The sequence below is a fragment of the Ostrea edulis genome, chromosome 10, assembly GCF_947568905.1.
Source record: "Ostrea edulis chromosome 10, xbOstEdul1.1, whole genome shotgun sequence".
NCBI classification, from domain to species: Eukaryota; Metazoa; Mollusca; class Bivalvia; order Ostreida; family Ostreidae; genus Ostrea; species Ostrea edulis.
This window is the reverse complement of record NC_079173.1, coordinates 20,750,468-20,770,808: the sequence shown is the minus strand read 5'-3', so window position 1 is coordinate 20,770,808 and position 20,341 is coordinate 20,750,468. Positions and strand designations below refer to the sequence as shown.

At 35.4% G+C, this 20,341-nt stretch overlaps 1 protein-coding gene across 42 annotated transcripts in view; it reads right to left on the bottom strand.

The window, feature by feature from the left end:
• Positions 1-924: 924 nt before the first annotated feature.
• LOC125665493 (polypeptide N-acetylgalactosaminyltransferase 5-like) overlaps positions 925-20,341 on the bottom strand; it is an 82,522-nt gene continuing 63,105 nt past the window's right edge. For 29 of the 42 annotated variants that reach the window (XM_056152220.1, XM_056152236.1, XM_056152227.1 and 26 more), the window contains 6 exons: positions 12,327-12,444; positions 7,708-7,893; positions 6,804-6,932; positions 6,581-6,685; positions 6,047-6,175; positions 925-3,929 (listed from right to left, as the gene is read on the bottom strand). In XM_056152220.1, coding sequence (XP_056008195.1) covers positions 3,783-3,929; positions 6,047-6,175; positions 6,581-6,685; positions 6,804-6,932; positions 7,708-7,893; positions 12,327-12,444 — 814 coding nt within the window. In that variant the 3' untranslated portion in view covers positions 925-3,782. Of the gene's footprint in view, positions 3,930-6,046; positions 6,176-6,580; positions 6,686-6,803; positions 6,933-7,707; positions 7,894-12,326; positions 12,445-15,905; positions 16,120-19,687; positions 19,905-20,341 lie in introns of all 42 variants that reach the window. The other 13 variants (XM_056152199.1, XM_048898144.2, XM_056152202.1 and 10 more) reach the window with 2 other exon arrangements.

The window sequence follows — 20,341 nt, the reverse complement described above, 5'->3', positions numbered from 1 at the left end:
ATGCACTTTGTATGGCAGAATAATCATCCATTTGATTGTGGTGTACCAGCAAGGGAGAAAATGCAACGGACCTGACCAGGCTTAAAAGAAAACTAAACAATTTCATGGTTTGAGAAAATGTGTCCAACATTTATTGTATTGGAAGGGGAGCCAAGAACAGTTCAATGCATTTCTAAATGTTTTTCTTCTGATAGAGAAAATTAATGAACTTTGTTAAATTGTATGATCCAGAGTTAACCAAGGTTTAACCTATAATCATCCTCAGAAGATTTTATGATATTGAAAACTCTTGATGTTTTCGCCTTCGGTCAGTCTATGCTACATGTAGTGTGTCCGAGATCTATCCAGTGGTTTATTTAATCATGATAGTACATGTATTCAGAAACGACTCCATGACAAGCCAAAATTGGTTCAGTAACACAAGCATCATGAAACTCTGGAAACGAGATGAGAAACATTCTAGTCTAGGAAACGAGATTGGAACATTCTAGTCTAGGAAACGAGATCGAAACATTCTAGTCTAGGAAACGAGATGAGAAACATTCTAGTCTAGGAAACGAGATGGGAAACATTCTAGTCTAGGAAACGAGATGGGAAACATTCTAGTCTAGGAAACGAGATGAGAAACATTCTAGTCTAGGAAACGAGATGGGAAACATTCTAGTCTAGGAAACGAGATGGAAACATTCTAGTCTACGACAGTTCTTCCGTTTCCATTCAGATACAGACTGCATAGCTTGATAGGTGCACGTTGGTGTTTCAACTGCCCCATTTAATAGAATCTAAAATGTATCCTAAATCTACTTCCAGTTTTGAATGTACATCTACATGAGTGTATAAGATATTAAAAAGCCTCTGTCAGTTTTGTTTGTCAAATTCTGCTGAGGACACTCACAAAAATAATCAACAACACTAAACACTTCAAAGTTTAGAATTTTTTTTTAATTAAGGCACACTAAGCTGGTTACCAGCCCTCACTTCCCAGTCATACACCACCAGTATATATAATATAATTATATAAGTACACTGTACCATATTATGAAAACATTAATTAAGACTTAAATAGGAAACATTGCTTACTATAATTACAAAGCATTGAATGCTAGACCAAACAATAGCTTTATACCTTTTGTACTGCACACAAAATTAATTATTATTTTGCAATTATAATTAAATCTGTACATAGTCACATTACAACATTGGAAAGATACACAATCGATCATTTTGTTGCAGTACCTTAAAGCTAGAGAGAACACCATTGAATTACCATTTATGCTGGTCAACCATAGAGCAAAATGTAAATGAAGAACTTGAAAAATACATAATTCACCTTAAATCTATATATATTGTGATGAAATCAAACTCATAGTTGTAGATTCCAGAGACATAGATTCAAAATACCGACTCGCCCAATCGGAGAATCACAGTTACTTTACCAACAGCAACAACTAATTAATATACATAATTAATATACATGAAATGCACATCAAAGTAATGTACTTTAGAAGTTGATTGAAAGAGAAATGCGATTTTTTTGGGGTTATATTTGAAGTCAATTTAAGATAGAACCCCCCCCCCTCCCCCTTCCCACTGATTGTCATTACTGAACAACTGTGCATTCAAGGGCACATATCTCCTTCCCCCAATTTAAATCCAGAAAGAACATGAAGAACAAACTTTAAAACTGAACGGCGACTTCAAAAGGCAAGAGAAGCACTTAGTCTACCAATTCGTTTGGAAAACCAAATTTTCTGAAAGATGTTAATTAATCAACCCAAATCTATTTATAAATACACGTGTAGTACCCAATCTCTTTCAAGTTTTTTGAATAAATGCATTTAGAAATCTTTTTAAGAAAATATAAAACTTAGAAACAGAGAATATTAACCTTACAGAGAAAGATTTATTGGTTGAAATCAGTGAATGTGTCATCGCATGCTGTTAAACTGAACTGCTGAAATCACTGTGTCATCGCGTGCTGTTAAACTGAACTATCAACACTCAACAAAAAAAACCCCAAACAAACACCCACATAGAATTGTAATATCACTGTTAAGATTGAAGAAATAAATATCACCCAGGTTGCCTTCAAATGCCTATAAATTGAACTCCTTGTCATAGATAGAAGAATGTTTTATAATGACTAACAGGGTGCGAGAGAGAGGCATCGCCCGACTAAGCAATGTCATGTAACATTCTAACTATACACACATTTCATATCATTACACAAAGTACTGGATTTCATAGTCACTGATTAATCAAAAAGTCTACAAACACGTGTATATATACAAAAACATGGAACACTAATAAAATGACCAAAGAATAACAGCATATGGAAACAAACATAAAGGTGATTCAGAAACATGTAAAACAGGATCGAAGCGTTGAATTCTGACATCTGGAATGCATGGGAGACAATCTTCTATGTTAATGATATTTGTGTAATACTGTCACATTTATAAAACTGTGGGATAACTGAAGGAGATCTATTGATTTTTTATAATTCATGATGCTGCAGGAGAAAACGAGTTATTACAAAATGGCTGACTAAGTAATACGTAATTCTAAATGGCCAATATATATACATGTAATAGTCTATGTAAAACATGTACCTTGAAAACTATTTTTGAAATGGGGTGGGAACTACATGAATTCAAATGTTAAAAAAATACTCTACTGAAAAATTATCTTAATAAAAAAAAACATCAAATTTTGTAATAGTTGTGTCCCTTGAAATACCGGTATATATAACAAAAAGATGAAAAAAGAAAATATTGAATACAAGAAGAAATTTAAATACTGAAACATGTCAAAAGACAGAATAAAAACCTGAAAGCTACACATAAAATAGTCTCATACTTTTGAAAGCTTATATTTACTGTTCAACAACCCCTCAATATTTTTTCTTCATCTTTTTTTTTTCTGATCAAGAAAAAAGTTTGACATCATAACAAAATGCACAATCTAAATACATGAAGCATACTTAGTATGCATTAAACTCTGAGCAACAATATAGGCCAAAAGGAATGTTTTGAAATCATACATAGCAATTATAAAACGTGAACAATCTAAATTTAGCACCAATTTATATCCACTTGGTTTGACAACATTAAAGCTGAATTTTGTGTACACCGCAAACTTAACTTGTATAACAATCACAAACAATCCTCATTTCATCATAACAGAAGATGACCGGCCATTCTTATCCTCAACAAGAACATTAATGCGTATCATTCACATAGTAATAAACAACACATTTAAAAAAATTTTTTTTCTCAGAGTTACAGATTATTAAGTCTTATGTATTGAGGGTATTTTCTCTACCAAAGTTATATAATCAAAACATTGGTATTAAATCTAAAGTACACATCGCAGTTATCATACAAATTAAGCCCTTGCTTGCATCATATGAATGAATAGATAATTAGACTCGGGGGGGAAAAAGAATTTAATTTTTTTTTTATAAGTACGTGTAAAAGACACCTAATATGGAAAACATTTCTGTAACTTTTATACAATGACATGGCGACACAAAAGATTTCCTAAGTTCTTACAGATCACAGATCTAGCACAGTGACAAAAACAAACCATAGACACCTCGACATAGAAAAATACTGTTTGCATAGAAAAATATTTTTTATAACATTAAGTTTATCACACAAGGATTTAAGCAGTATGCTGTAGAGTGAATTAAAATTTGGCATTTGTCTCCCATTACTTAGGCAAGTGACTATGTTAACTCTCCACTCAGAGGGTGCCTTTTCCATAGGAATTATCTGCCCCTAGTTTCTAATTATACCACTGGGCGACTTCCTCTTCCAAGTCCAGATCTGCCTGTCGACTCCTGTACACGTTTTCATGGTCAGTTTCTGTCCATCTACACTGACCTCCATACATTTCTGTGTGTTTGCATGATAAATGGAATTATCCTGTAATGGTAATTCAAGAGTTATAATCCTACCTATATTAGTAGGTTTTAGTTATGGGCATGAATATATTTTCTATATCAGCACTACTTCAATAGTTTTACTGTAAAAGCATTCATTTTTGAGGGGCAAACTTCTCATAGTTGGAGAAAAATAGCAAGTTTGTGGGGGTTTTTGCTTTCGTGGTTGAAAAGCTTGTTATTCTTTATTGTGGCTGTTTATTTTGTTGGTGGAGTTTAAATTTGTGGGTATACATGAATATCCACATCACAAAAACATCAATTTTAACCCCTCACAAAATAAAGACTGTGTCTACAGTAATTAAGCTACAGGAACATATAAAACCCTAAACCTTTAATGTTTATTTTTAAATGAAAAATGAAGATAACTACAGTGATCAATCTCATAAATCCCATAAAAAAATTGAATGAGAAGGGTAAACACAGACCCCTGGATGTACCAGAGGTGGGAGCAGGTGTCTAAGAGGAATAGGTGTCTCCTGTTATCAGAATTAAATGAACGACTCACTACGTCATAATTAATGAAGATTTAAACTTCAGGCCAGAGAAATGAAGCTAAAATAAAATTTGTTGATGCAGAACAGTAGAGAATCGTTGATGCAGAAGGGTACAGAATTGTTGTTCAATGATGCAGAACAGAGAATTGATGAAGAACAGAGAATTGTTGATGCAGAACAGTACAGAATTGTTGATGCAGAACAGAGAATTGTTGATGAAGAACAGAGAATTGTTGATGCAGAACAGTACAGAATTGTTGATGAAGAACAGAGAATTGTTGATGCAGAACAGAGAATTGTTGATGCAGAACAGAACAGAATTGTTGATGAAGAACAGAGAATTGTTGATGCAGAACAGAGAATTGTTGATGTAGAACAGAGAATTGTTGATGCAGAACAGTACAGAATTGTTGATGAAGAACAGAGAATTGTTGATGCAGAACAGAGAATTGTTGATGCAGAACAGAGAATTGTTGATGCAGAACAGTACAGAATTGTTGATGAAGAACAGAGAATTGTTGATGCAGAACAGTACAGAACTGCTTCACAATGCAATCAAAGCTGAGATGCAGTCAGGGCAAAACACATTTTGCATTAGCAAATTAAAAAAATAGGCAAGGTTGAAACAGGGAGGGAAAAAAATTTCAAGAGAGCCAAATAAAAACACATTGCCCATTATGTGAAAGAACAGACAGCAAAGTGTGTGATAAATTATATACATTACAATAATGCAATATATTTTGTGTGTATGAAGTCACAATTCCAAAAGATTTTCCCCATTTCCCCATTTGTTGAAAAATGCAAGGAAGTATGTAATTTCAGCTCGAGTTTCTCTGAAGGAAAATGTGAACATAAGCATCGAGCAACAAGAATTGATATGTTACAAATTACAGCAATTTTCTATCAGCGTAAATATCTTATTGCTAAAGGCCTGTATTCTATATTTCCTAATTGGAAAACTACCTTGCAAAGACTCGTTTTTATCAATTAGGATCAATTCATGGAGCCGTCGAGATATCCATGATGTCAAAATGAAACATTTGGAGGTAAAATGTTCTGGTTTCAGCATCTTTTAAAAATCAGTTTGACATTTCTGTCTCCCATCCCGCCCCCTGATATTACAAAATACAGATAGTAACAAGAAATTGTTGTTTTCTGAACACCTTTCAGGACTAATACCTACACAGATAGAATATAGGTCTCTACCATTGATCTTGATTCAAGGTCAATAACTCTCTCTGGCCTAAAGCAACCTCTAAGGCAGGACAAACTTATGGTCCGGATACAAAGAGGGAAGAATGAACACTGCAATTCCTAACCCTCAAATATTGTTAGGCCATTCTTGGTACACTGATTTTGACTACGGATAACTCCATTTACCTGATCAGGATATAGGGCTCAAGGTGGGTGTGACCGGTCGACGGGATGCTTACTCCTCCTAGGCACCTGATCCCACCTCTGGTGTGTCCAGAGGTCCATGCTTGCCAAACTATTTATTTTGTATTGCTTATATGAGTTATGAGATTGATCACTGTTTGTAATCTGAAACAGGCATGGAAAGCTTGTGAATATTTCAAGAAACATTTTAACATTAATGGCTGACCTCTCTATACTGCCACTCCTGGTTGCCCTTTTGGCCGTGACACGGATAAACAATGACACTTTCCCCTCCAGAGTAATCCAGACACCCGTCATCGCGACGAATCTCTCCATTCTTACTCAACATCCAGTACTGCAAGAAACGAGTAAGGACTTTTAAATACACACTGCTATTATAATAGAAGTATCCATACACTAGGCATTACATCACCCATGTCTACTACATCACTAACTTCTGCAAGATTACATGTATCTGTGTCAAATACTGTAAAAGTGATTATTTATGCACGGGGGAAAATTACACTAATTATGAGGTCACGTAATAAGCACGTAAATCCCAATCCCCCCCCCCCCCCCCCCCCCCCCCCCCCCACCAGTTACATTTAATATAATATATATTATATTTAATTACCACATATTTTTCCACTCACGTATAGTGTTGGACGTGGAAAAAACATGTACTTAACCCCCAACGTAATTAACCATCTTTACAGTAACCAGTAATATTTCATGTTACGATTTTTTTGGTATTTAATACCTGATTGCCTCCCTGGTTGTGACAAGGCCACATATTAACTGGTTTGTGGTAATTATGGTTGTCTACTGCACTGTCGATACACATTGGCTTGGCTTTGCTGCGAACCTGCAATGATGATACATGTATGCTTTCTATGGAAAAAAATCCATTCCAAAATATCAGTTTGGTTTTTTACGTTTTGATTCCTTTACTGATAATACTCATTCCGGTAATACTTGCTTACCTCCCCTGATGCCATGGCTTCTCCTGGTACAAAAAGGTCAGGATATATATTTTTGACGAACCAATCAAAGCTATGGCATTGCAAACGTTCTCGAAGTTTCTTTCTGTCCGTAACATCTCCATAATCTCCCTGTGAAAAACAAAGTTAAAACTGAAGTTTTCATAACTCACAATTGCATCTCATTGAAATTAAGATTCATATTCAACGTACACATATAACAGATATACAAGCATCTTTCAAAAACCCGTTTTAAAAACTAGAATTTGGTTTATTAATCCCATTCTCCTATCCTTTACACCTCTTTTAAAAACCATTTCCTTTACTTATCTAATAACACTCACACAACCCTAAAGAAACTTGAAAGTGATAATAAATCAATGAACGAATTCTAAAATACAATACCTGGCCATAAGCGCGTCATCATTTAATTTTTTCACCGTATAGTTCATTAAAAAAAAAAAAAAACATCTAATTTTTATAAAAATTTATCGTGAGGTCAATTTAGTCCTTATAAGGCAAAATTGTTCAAATTTTCTTTACCTATGATGCTTTAGCAAATTGTGACACCATGATCATTGAAAATAGTTTATGAAATCATCAAGGCACAATTTTTAACCTCAAAATACTATAATTTTTTGACAACTTTGTGCTGTAAAATTTCATTTTTTCATTTGATGTGTGATTTCACCACAAAACCCTACAGATAAAATCACTTCGAAATTATGTAAAGAAACTACAAACAATTCCGTATTTTTTGATATCATATCCATAAAAATGAGCCACAAATAATGCTGAAATAACATTTTTTCAAACAGGCATTTATCGATGAAATATATAGTGAAAAAATAAAATGCTGACTCACTTATGACCAGGTACTGTTTGTCTTATCATCATAATATCCTACCAGATCGTAGTTGAATCTCTCGTAATAGTAGTTTTTGTACTCGTCCATCCAAACTTCAGCCAATCGGATGGAGTTTTTCTTGACCACATTGACTCCTGTTCTCCATTTGTAAGGACTTCTCTTTCTGAAGATGTGACCAACATGTGAACAGGGGATGATTTCCAGCGTACCACCACACATCCACACCTACAACACAATACATATACAGGTAATCACAGGTACCACCACACATCCACACCTACAACACAGGTAATCACAGGTAAAACACAGGTACCACCACACATCCACACCTACAACAGGTAAACACAGGTAAAACTAATCACACAGCGTCCCACCACACATCCACACCTACAACAGGTAAACACAGGTAAAACTAATCACACAGCGTCCCACCACACATCCACACCTACAACAGGTAAACACAGGTAAAACTAATCACACAGCGTCCCATCACACATCCACACCTACAACAGGTAAACACAGGTAAAACTAATCACACAGCGTCCCACCACACATCCACACCTACAACAGGTAAACACAGGTAAAACTAATCACACAGCGTACCACCACACATCCACACCTACAACACAGGTAATCACAGGTAATCATATACAGGTACAGCGTACCACCACACATCCACACCTATAACACAGGTAAACACAGGTAATCATATACAGGTACAGCTTACCACCACATATCCACACCTATAATATAATACATACAGGTAATCACAGGTAAAACTAATACACAGGTACCACCAAACATCCACACCTATAATACAGGTAATCACAGGTAATCATAGGTAAAACTAATACACAGGTACCACCACACATCCACACCTATAATACAGGTAATCACAGGTAATCATAGGTAAAACTAATACACAGGTACCACCACACATCCACACCTATAATATAATAATACATATACAGGTAAAACACAGGTACCACCACACATCCACACCTATAATATAATAATACATATACAGGTAAAACACAGGTACCACCACACATCCACACCTACAACATAATCACAGGTAATCACATACAGGTACCACCACACATCCACACCTACAACATAATCACAGGTAATCATACACAGGTACCACCACACATCCACACCTACAACATAATCACAGGTAATCATACACAGGTACCACCACACATCCACACCTACAACATAATCACAGGTAATCATACACAGGTACCACCACACATCCACACCTATACAATAATACACAGGTAATCATATACAGGTACCACCACACATCCACACCTACAACGTAATCACAGGTAATCATATACAGGTACCACCACACATCCACACCTACAACGTAATCACAGGTAATCATATACAGGTACCACCACACATCCACACCTACAATGTAATCACAGGTAATCATATACAGGTACCACCACACATCCACACCTACAATGTAATCACAGGTAATCATATACAGGTACCACCACACATCCACACCTACAATGTAATCATACAACGTAATCATACAAAGGTAATCATACACAGGTACCACCACACATCCACACCTACAACATAATCACAGGTAAAACTAAACATCCACACCTACAATGTAATCATACAACGTAATCATACACAGGTACCACCACACATCCACACCTACAACGTAATCATACAACGTAATCATACACAGGTAAAACTAAACATATCTACATAATACATACACAGGTACCACCACACATCCACACCTACAACGTAATCACAGGTAAAACTATACATATCTAAATAATACATACACAGGTACCACCACACATCCACACCTACAACGTAATCACAGGTAATCATACACAGGTAAAACTAAACATCCACACCTACAATGTAATCATACACAGGTAAAACTAAACATATCTACATAATACATACACAGGTACCACCACACATCCACACCTACAACGTAATCATACACAGGTAATCATACACAGGTACCACCACACATCCACACCTACAACGTAATCATACACAGGTAATCATACACAGGTACCACCACACATCCACACCTACAACGTAATCATACACAGGTAATCATACAGAGGTACCACCACACATCCACACCTACAATGTAATCATACACAGGTAAAACTAAACACATCAACATTGTAATCACATACAGGTAAAACTAAACACACCTACAACGTAATCATACACAGGTAAAACTAAACACATCAACATTGTAATCACATACAGGTAAAACTAAACACACCTACAACGTAATCATACACAGGTAAAACTAATCACATCAACATTGTAATCACATACAGGTAAAACTAAACACACCTACAATGTAATCATACACAGGTAAAACTAAACATCCACACCTACAACGTAATCACAGGTAAAACTAAACATCCACACCTACAACTTAATCATACACAGGTAAAACTAAACATCCACACCTACAACATAATCATACAAAGGTAAATCTAAACACACCTACAATGTAATCATACACAGGTAAAATTAATCACATCAACATTGTAATCACATACAGGTAAAACTAAACACACCTACAACGTAATCATACACAGGTAAAACTAAACACATCAACATTGTAATCACATACAGGTAAAACTAAACACACCTACAACGTAATCATACACAGGTAAAACTAAACACATCTACATTGTAATCACATACAGGTAAAACTAAACACACCTACAACGTAATCATACACAGGTAAAACTAATCACATCAACATTGTAATCACATACAGGTAAAACTAAACACACCTACAATGTAATCATACACAGGTAAAACTAAACACACCTACAATGTAATCATACACAGGTAAAACTAAACACATCTACATTGTAATCACATACAGGTAAAACTAAACACACCTACAATGTAATCATACACAGGTAAATCTAAACACACCTACAATGTAATCATACACAGGTAAAACTAAACACATCTACATTGTAATCACATACAGGTAAAACTAATCATCCACACCTACAATGTAATCATATACAGGTAAAACTAATCATCCACACCTACAATGTAATCATATACAGGTACATTATGTAAATCTAAATGTTTTTTTTATTTTTTTTAGCAGTTTTTGCCCCACCCCTAGGGCCTGGGGGTTCATGATCCTGAAATCTACAATTTATGTCCCCCTTGTCACAAAGATGCTTTAAACCAAATTTGAAAAGAATTGGATAGGTAGTTATAAAGAAAAAGTTAGAAAAAATGTTCAATGGCTAACACATGTTGAATGACAATGGACTCAGGTGGCCTACAAAGTCTTTTCATGGCAATATCCTAAGGATCTTATATGAAATTTGTAATATAAACACTGAAAATCTTTATTTTCCTGTGAGATTACAAATAAAATTTTAACTAAAGTTTTCTGTAGCTTATATAATACAATATCAGTCACTCTTGTGTGTAAATTAACAATGCTGAGTTTCCAAAAATAAAACTCTGGAGAAAATTTTCTGATATTGGAAATAAAGGTTTCATAAAAGAAAGAACTTATAAAAGAAATCAAGTGAAAGAGGAATTAAGGAGGTACTCCACAATCGTCATAATGGCTGACTTCCCTTTAAAACATGGATAAAAATATAAATATCAGCAATATTTATATATTCATTTCAAATATCATTACCTAGCTGAGTAGCTCAGTAGGTTAGCATGTAGACTGCCAAACTGTAGATTGCGGGTTTGAGTCTAGCAGGGCTTTTAAAAAAATTTCTGATTACTTTCTACTAAAACTGCATTTTTTGACTAAATACAGTAAATTTAAAAGTTATCAATTTCAAATTATTGTTGTACATATCCTCCACTTTTCATCCATATCAAATTTCTCCGGTGTAGCATACCTCCTTAAATTTCTCCGGTGTAGCATACCTCCTTAAGCAATATAGTACAGAGTACAGGAAAATGAGAATTCTATTCCGTCGTGTGTAATAACATCTACATTATAAATATCTGTATATAATGATTTTATTGGTGTATAATCGCCAGACATGTCTCCAGCCATCAACCTTAACACAAACCATCCTGATTAAAAGTTGTCTATACGTAATATTTATCCACCAGAGAGATAATTATGCAGGAGTAGGGCCTTGTTTCATGTAACGACGTATAGATCTTGCACACTAAGCAAGTTTTTGATTACATTCCTCATAGAATCCCCATCACTGAGTTTGAAAGCTTTAAACTCTCTCTCTTTGAACCCACTTGGATTATCAGTAATTCTGTGTTGTAGAATGTAAATTTCTTTCAGTTTTATGTTGTTCTAAGTGTGTAGAATGTAAATTCAGCTCTTTCAGTCTGATGTTATTCAAGTGTGTAGAATGAAAAGTTCAATAAATTCTATGTTCTACTTAAAAAGATTTCTGCTCACCTACTCACTAAAAAATTCTAGTACAGTGCCAGGGAAGTGAAAGTAGATTTCTAGTACAGAGCTGGGGAAGTGAAAGTAGATTTTGTACGGACAATCTATATGTGGATTGTTAGTGTGGCCTGCATCCATCACAGCAAATCATACATATTACATAGCATCTTGTCATTTTTCTATAATACTTTATCAATAGTAAGAGATGAAAATTGGCCAAAATCAGGCTGCAGCTTACTCTAAAAGAGAGTTCCAGGTTTTCTCCTCCCCAGATATCCATGCCCGGGTCATAGGTCCCAAGTTCCGTGAAGTATTCCCTGCTAATGGAGAATAATCCTCCGGCCATGGTGGGCGACCTAGAATAATGTAGGGCGACAGATAAACAACTGTAGCATATAACAAGTAATGTACAGAACAAGAACATAGTGGTGATTCCAAAAGCACCGATACTGTTTATTCAAATTACACATTAATTTTGTTACAAATAATGACTGTATTAGGAAGGAAATCATTATGATAAATAAAACAGCATTTTTCGTTTCTTCAATTTCATTTCATTTGTCCATAAATGATGACATATCTAGCAAGCAGAAGTACTAGACTAAAGTAGAAATAGAAACTACATTAGTAAAAGTGTGTTATAGTTTTGCATGCAGTTCGTTGGATAATGACAAAGCTAAATTTCAGGCAGCATGGTAAAAGCAGAAACAACGTTAGCAATAGTTCCACAATTTGGTAGGTAAAGCATGCAGTTCAGAAGGTTTCTTTCTGTTCAGTTCAGAGGGTTTATATCTGTTCAGAGTGTTTATATCTGTTCAGTTCAGAGGGTTTCTATCTGTCCAAATCAGAGGGTTTCTATCTGTTCAGTTCAGAGGGTTTCTATCTGTTCAGTTCAGAAGGTTTCAATCAGTTTAGTTCAGAGGGTTTCTATCTTTCAGTTCAGAGGGTTTCTATCTGTTCAGTTCAGAGGGTTTCTATCTGTTCAGTTCAGAGGGTTTCTATCTGTTCAGTTCAGAAGGTTTCTATCAGTTTAGTTCAGAGGGTTTCTATCTGTTCAGTTCAGAGGGTTTCTATCTGTTCAGTTCAGAGGTTATATCTGTTCAGTTCAGAGGGTTTCTATCTGTTCAGTTCAGAGGGTTTCTATCTGTTCAGTTCAGAGGTTATATCTGTTCAGTTCAGAGGGTTTATATCTGCTCAGTTCAGAGGGTTTCTATCTGCTCAGTTCAGAGGGTTTCTATCTGTTTAGAGGGTTTCTACCTGTTCAGTTCAGAGGGTTTCTATCTGTTGAATAGGTCTGATCACAGTGTCCAAGACATGTGTATCACCTGTTTCATTTAACAAATAATTTCAATTGTTTCAGCATTCAAAACCCGATATTATTGAGTAGCATGAACTGCCATTTCTTTAGAATATTTGTCTTTGAGCCGTATATCATCACACAACTTCCTCCACATGCAGCGTGAAATGGTAGGATGTAAAAAAAAAAAATCATCAAAATAATTACTGCAGTTACTAACTGTCCCTTAAATTGCCACAAAAGGCACACATTTCTATTACCAGGCTAAAAATGACTGAATTTACTATAAAAATATCTCTTATGTAACAAATCTTTACTGAACAAGTTTAGTTTTCATTTACTGTTAAAAGTACTGGATAATCATAATTCTAAATAAAGTCATATTAAGTCTATAATTTACAACACGATGTATTTATATCAGGATTTAATGATGTACTGTACCATTATAGAATCTTAACGCAACATTATCCCTCTGCAATGATTGGGAAAAAAACCCTGAATAAAGCTTTACATTATGTATATGGGGATATACACAAGTCATTAAATAAGAGACGCCCCAAACAAACGAACCAACATAATTGAATTTTCCACACTCTCACCCAAGAGAAAGAGATCTTTCAGAACCCCATTGTGTTCAGTGTCTTCACATTATCATTAGTTTAGGGCAGCATTGATCCAGTGGAGGATTCCTCACCACTTAGGCTCTCTGTTATACAACACACAATGTGTATTGAGAAGGACCAAGGCAATCAAAAAAAGCCTCCCAGTTTATCTCTGTGCCGGAAAACTAGTACAACGACGCCAGCCAAACAAATTAAAAACCTTGGGTTAGGATCTAATGTGGGCATATTTACTTCAGACGCCATTGTTGTGTCACCTATAGAGTAATATAGTGGACAAACCGGGACTAGATGCCCATGTCCTCCGTGTCTGTTAGGTCGGTAGTGGACAAACACTGCCCGGCGACTAATATGTCCATTCTCCGTGTCTGTTAGGTCGGTAGTGGACAAACACTGCCCGGAGACTAATATGTCCATTCTCCGTGTCTGTTAGGTCGGTAGTGGACAAACACTGCCCGGAGACTAATATGTCCATTCTCCGTGTCTGTTAGGTCGGTAGTGGACAAACACTGCCCGGAGACTAATATGTCCATTCTCCGTGTCTGTTAGGTCGGTAGTGGACAAACACTGCCCGGAGACTAATATGTCCATTCTCCGTGTCTGTTAGGTCGGTAGTGGACAAACACTGCCCGGAGACTAATATGTCCATTCTCCGTGTCTGTTAGGTCGGTAGTGGACAAACACTGCCCGGAGACTAATATGTCCATTCTCCGTGTCTGTTAGGTCGGTAGTGGACAAACACTGCCCGGAGACTAATATGTCCATTCTCCGTGTCTGTTAGGTCGGTAGTGGACAAACACTGCCCGGAGACTAATATGTCCATTCTCCGTGTCTGTTAGGTCGGTAGTGGACAAACACTGTCCGGAGACTAATATGTCCATTCTCCGTGTCTGTTAGGTTGGTAGTGGACAAACACTGCCCGGAGACTAATACATGTATGTCCATTCTCCATGTCTGTTAGGTCGGTAGTGGACATACGCTGCCTGGAGACTAATAGGTCCATCATCCGTCTGTATTAATTAAGTCTGCTTGTAGTGGACAAATAGGGATTAACATGTCCTCCCTCTGTCTGAGTTAGGTCTGTACCGGACAAACACTCCATCAGCCTACTGGGTTACTTTAATATACTAACTTATTTGCTTTCTACAGTAAAGGAACATCGAAAACAAATCAGTGTGCACCACAGGATTTAATTCTGCTGGAAAAAACAGATCGAATCAAGCCTGCACCCACAGGAAATAAGCCGTGAACTCACCACAGTATATAAGGTCTTCATTCATAAAAAAACAGCAGCATCTGGACTTATTCAACAGTTTCTTTTTAAAATGTATATACATGTCCTTAGGAGTTTGTATCAATGGTCAAAACGAAGCAATGACACAATATTCACAATTAATGAAGAAAAGAAAAAGAACTGGTGATGGCAACAACTTCTGAATACATTAAGCTCTGCAAGCACCTGTCATGGGTCTTAGACTGTTTGAAAATCAATTACATTTTTATTTTCCTATACTACATTTGGATATTATTAAAGCATCAATGGAAGTTGTTGAGAGAACTACAAAAAATATTTCACAGAAAACTAGCTTTACAGTGACAGATGCAAAGAAATGTTGCACTGCATATTCATTTTTGTGCTGTACTTTTAAGCCAATAGCATTACTATTACAGCTTCACTAGCAGATTCATAGGGGGATAACTCTTGCTATGGGGCATGTTCACTTTCATGTTGTACTTTTAAGCCAATAGCATTACTATTAAATACAGCTTCTCTAGCAGATTCATAGGGGGATAACTCTTGCTAGGGGCAGTAACTCTGTTGTATAATATTTCTATTCCTAGCAGTAGGTGCCACACAGGAATTTGAAGGTTGATATCATAAATCTTAAGAAACACACACCAGGTGGGGCTTATGAAGGATTTCCGAGTTCTATTAATATACGCCGGTAGGTCCATCCATCGGAATATCAGCTGCCAATCAAACCGGCCTACTTGAATATTTCTAGCAGAAAAGGCCTTAAATTCAAGGGTATCGTCTTTAATATTTGGCATTTGTGGGTACACAACATGGCGTTTGTCATCTGCTATCCTATCCAGGAGTGGTTCCAGCCAGCCTATCAAGGCACCAATGACAAATGTTACAATAAATCTGGATTCAGAAATGGTTTCATACTAACTAGACTGCATTTTCTGCTTTTATATAGGATCCAAGTCTCCCCTCACTTAATTTACTAACAGTATAAAATGTCTTATTGGAGAATCAAATATCAGAAATATGGCCCTTTTTTCTGATTTGACTGCCATGGCGGTTACCATTATGAAATGCTGTCAGCTAAACTAGCAGCAATGTGTATGACAGACTGAGCTCAGTTCTGTTGATTTCTTTTCTTTCGTGAATTGAAACATTTGTTGATCACACTGCTAATAGTCCAGACACAAGCAGGGATTCAATATAGGCATGCATGTAACCAAACAATTTATGTGGGATAATAGGCAACAATACGAAAACTAAGAGAAAATTCCTTCTCCCATAGATTGAAATATATCCCAATGTTCGTGACTAGAGCTTTGAAAATGTGATATAACATTTATGATCTTCAAAGCTCAGTGAACAATGAAAATTTCCTCTTCAAACTGCATGATTTTGTCTTTGCAAGAATAAAATAAAATGGAAAGGTTAGTCTCAGATTCGAAAAATTAGAGCTTTTAAAAATAGCAATGAATTAATAATTCTGGCACATGGGCACAAAGGCATGAACAAAAACTGCATGCAATTACACAGAAATACTAATGAGAAGTTTGTAACAATAATGATTAAATGTCTGATAGACAATGCACTGTTGGAAACCCATGGTTGATTTTGTCTTTCTTCTCCTAACACATAGACACTTGCCGCAAAAATTTCACAGATCAATGATTGATATGCATGGGTCATTTGATTGGTGTCATTGCAAATCGTTAATGGGATTTGAAAAAAATGAAGAATTCTTACTGTATCTGAACATGTATCTGGTAATTCCCAAAATAAAAAAAAAGCATGGATGACTCTTCCATCCTGTGTAAGAGTACCATTTTCGGTTATTTTCTTATGTCAACCTGTGACCTTAGTAAGACTTAATTGTCTTATCAGTATATTTTTAAAACCTTGAGTGTTTCAAAGTTGAGAAGCGGATCATCAGATGTGAAGCGTCGAGTTTGATCTGATGATCCGCACCCGTCAACGAGATGTGATCCAACTCTTCCGATCAAGTTACTGTAGTAATGATAAATTTATCATATACCACTTAATATGTATTTTTAAATACACATTTATAAGTTAAGAGTGTATTCCTATTTCTCAAAATGACAAACATACAGTAAAATTATATTTTGTGTACGCAGTTTTTGTGCGTGCGTTAATCATTGTGACATCATCAGTGTCAGAAAGATATGATCTGGAATCAGATCACCAGTGTAGAGATCCGGAAAGTCGGATCACACTTTGTGAAATTGACAGTATCAAAGCACGAATCATTGTTAGTATATAATAGAAAGAAAGATTAAACAAATATTGCTGCAAAAAGGAAAAATGAAATCCACGGACATAGTTTATCAGCTGTTACACCCATTCGTAACTAAAATCCGTGTCATATGACTGAGACAATGCTTGTGTAATAACTAAGCAAAAAAAGTCAATATAAAAAGCCAAGGGAACACACTACATATATCTCTTAATCTTCACACAATTGTTTAAAAGATGGAAATCCCGACACCTGGAAAGTTTTGAGGTGTGCAGGACAAATAGATGAAGGACAAAGTAATTCCTACGTGTTCCTATAGGCTTCACAGGCGACATAACATTAGACGACGTTTCTATATAAAGCTTCATTTGACCCCAAGAATATTAAAAAGATTCAAAGTTAATGATTTTGACTTTTTGGCACAGAAAATATATTAGGAATTAAGGTAGACTACAACATAATTTGAATGACATCATCAAGGAAGTCATTTTAGCCGTTTTCTCATTCAAATTGGCCAATTAGAGAATGATACTTTTAATACTCATCAGTTCTCTTTAAGATCCAAGTCTGTGCTCGTATTCAAATTATATGTTAAAATACGGCATTTACCTTATAAAAAAATCAAGACTTTTACAAATTTACAAACCCTGTTCCTCCATCAATGAACTTCGTTAAAAAAATATTTAAAATTCATAGCTTATGAAATCATGAAGTCTCTACTTTGAGCGGGCATCTGTTTGAACTGGAAATTAACAGAGCCATATTTAATGCATAAGGTAAACCAGTTATCTCTTTCATATATTTCCCTGTGGTTATTTATGCCAAGCCAAGAAACTTTGTCAAAATCATTATGTAAAGAATTGCAATTAAAGAATATCAAATTGTAATCGTTTTTGATTGGTCATTTCAAATCCTCATATTTTGCATATCTAACAATTATAATTTTTCAGTAAGTTTCTCCGCCAATGATGAACAAAGAGACAAAATCAACCATAGGTATCTAACCATTGATGTAGAAATTCTTCACAAACTTCGTAGATGTACTATACTATAAACTTTTAACTGACTGTAAATTTTTGGCTTCAGATTGAAAGATTGGGCTGCTACAACTATACATGCATGCATTTCCTAGCGAATAAGCCATAAATAAGCAGAGGATGCATATGTAGACTGTCTCAACTGAGATATTAATCATTAACAAACATCAAGTTTTTAAAAATCAATTGAAATAACGGTAAAAAAAAAAAAAAAAAAAAAAAATCCCTAACAACTCTACGTTCAGATTGCATAAAAATGTCTCCACAAGACTGCAAATTTCAAGAAAGCCACCTTGCACAACGCGTACTGAACAAATATAATTAGAGAGCGGTCTCCAATAATCAGAAACCTGCTTTTCCCGATGTCGAGGGTGTATTTCAGATCTCTGGATGATGGGGTCAGTTGAGAATTATGGGAGTAATTTCCTCCCTTAATGAAATTTGACAAGTTTAGAAGCTCAGTAAATTCATGGTTAAAAATCAATAATATTAAACATTGCCAAGTCTTATGTGGGGATTAGTGTACACCCTGCCATCCCGTTAAATCTTGCAGTTTCTATGGCGATCAAAAGTACCATAAACTGTCAACAAACAACCCAATCACTCAAAAGGGTTTTAGAAATCCCAGCTTTCCCAGAAACAGTACAAATTAGCGGTCATGATAGATTCAGGGGAATTTCCCTGTCTATTTGTATCAGTTATTGATATACTGAAGCTGATAAGAAGAGTTACATACTTTATGAAGTATTAACTAACAGAGACAGGTGTTAGCATCACTATGACTGATAGTTTCTTTGAACATCAAGATGTTTAGTCACGATATTCTAGATATTACATTTTTCTGTTGATTATTACACAAAAGTTATTTGAAAACTTCACTTGGTTAAATGATTTAAAGAGAGAATATTAAGAGCAATTTGAGATGTTATGATGCGTTAAACGTAAGTTACAGACATGTTCAGATGTCATATAACGATTAAGAAATATTAGCTTCTAAAACGACTCTAGTGCTTTGTGTAACAATGAAAAACACTTGTGACTGTTAAAATATCTAAATTAAGAAAATGCATCCACTGGCATTAAAAATTTGTACAATGAAGTTTAGAAATTGAGGTTGACTTGCTGCGTTTGAGAAAATCACCCACCTAACGGGCCCAACAAGAGCTTTTCGATCATTAGTGTCGTGAATTGAGGGTCTTGGCATCCAATCGAATGTCAGCTGCCAGTTAAATTTGCCAACAAAAATATTTTTAGCAGGTGTGCCTCGTAAAGTGAAATCATCATCCTTAATCGTTTCTATGACGGGTGTTACTACGTGTTGTTTTCCTTCTGCTATCCGGGCAAGCAATGGAGTAAGCCATCCTAAACTCAGCAAAAAACAAAAAATAGTCACAAACTGCAATCAAGCATTCCGTTACCATGAACTCTCTGGTGTAAACGAATTCAATTCTTGAAATCTGATTTCCTGTTAAAAAAGTTTTTTTTAAAAACAATGCTAAGAAAATGATTAACAGGTTTGACCAATACTAATTTTACTATTATAATATACTGTACTCTTTCAACCTCTGTGATCTTGCATACCAATAAATTTTTGTTGATTGAAATGGTCAGCTTATTAAAAGATGCATGAATATTGACCGTGAAAATTCGGTTCAGAGGCTAAAATGTTTAAGTAGTCAATCAACAATAACAGCTTGCAATAAGGATGAAACAAAGCCTCATCAATACAATCACACAAATGAATGGACAAATTTATCAACCACAAATATTCAATACGAGACAATGGACACACTCTAAAA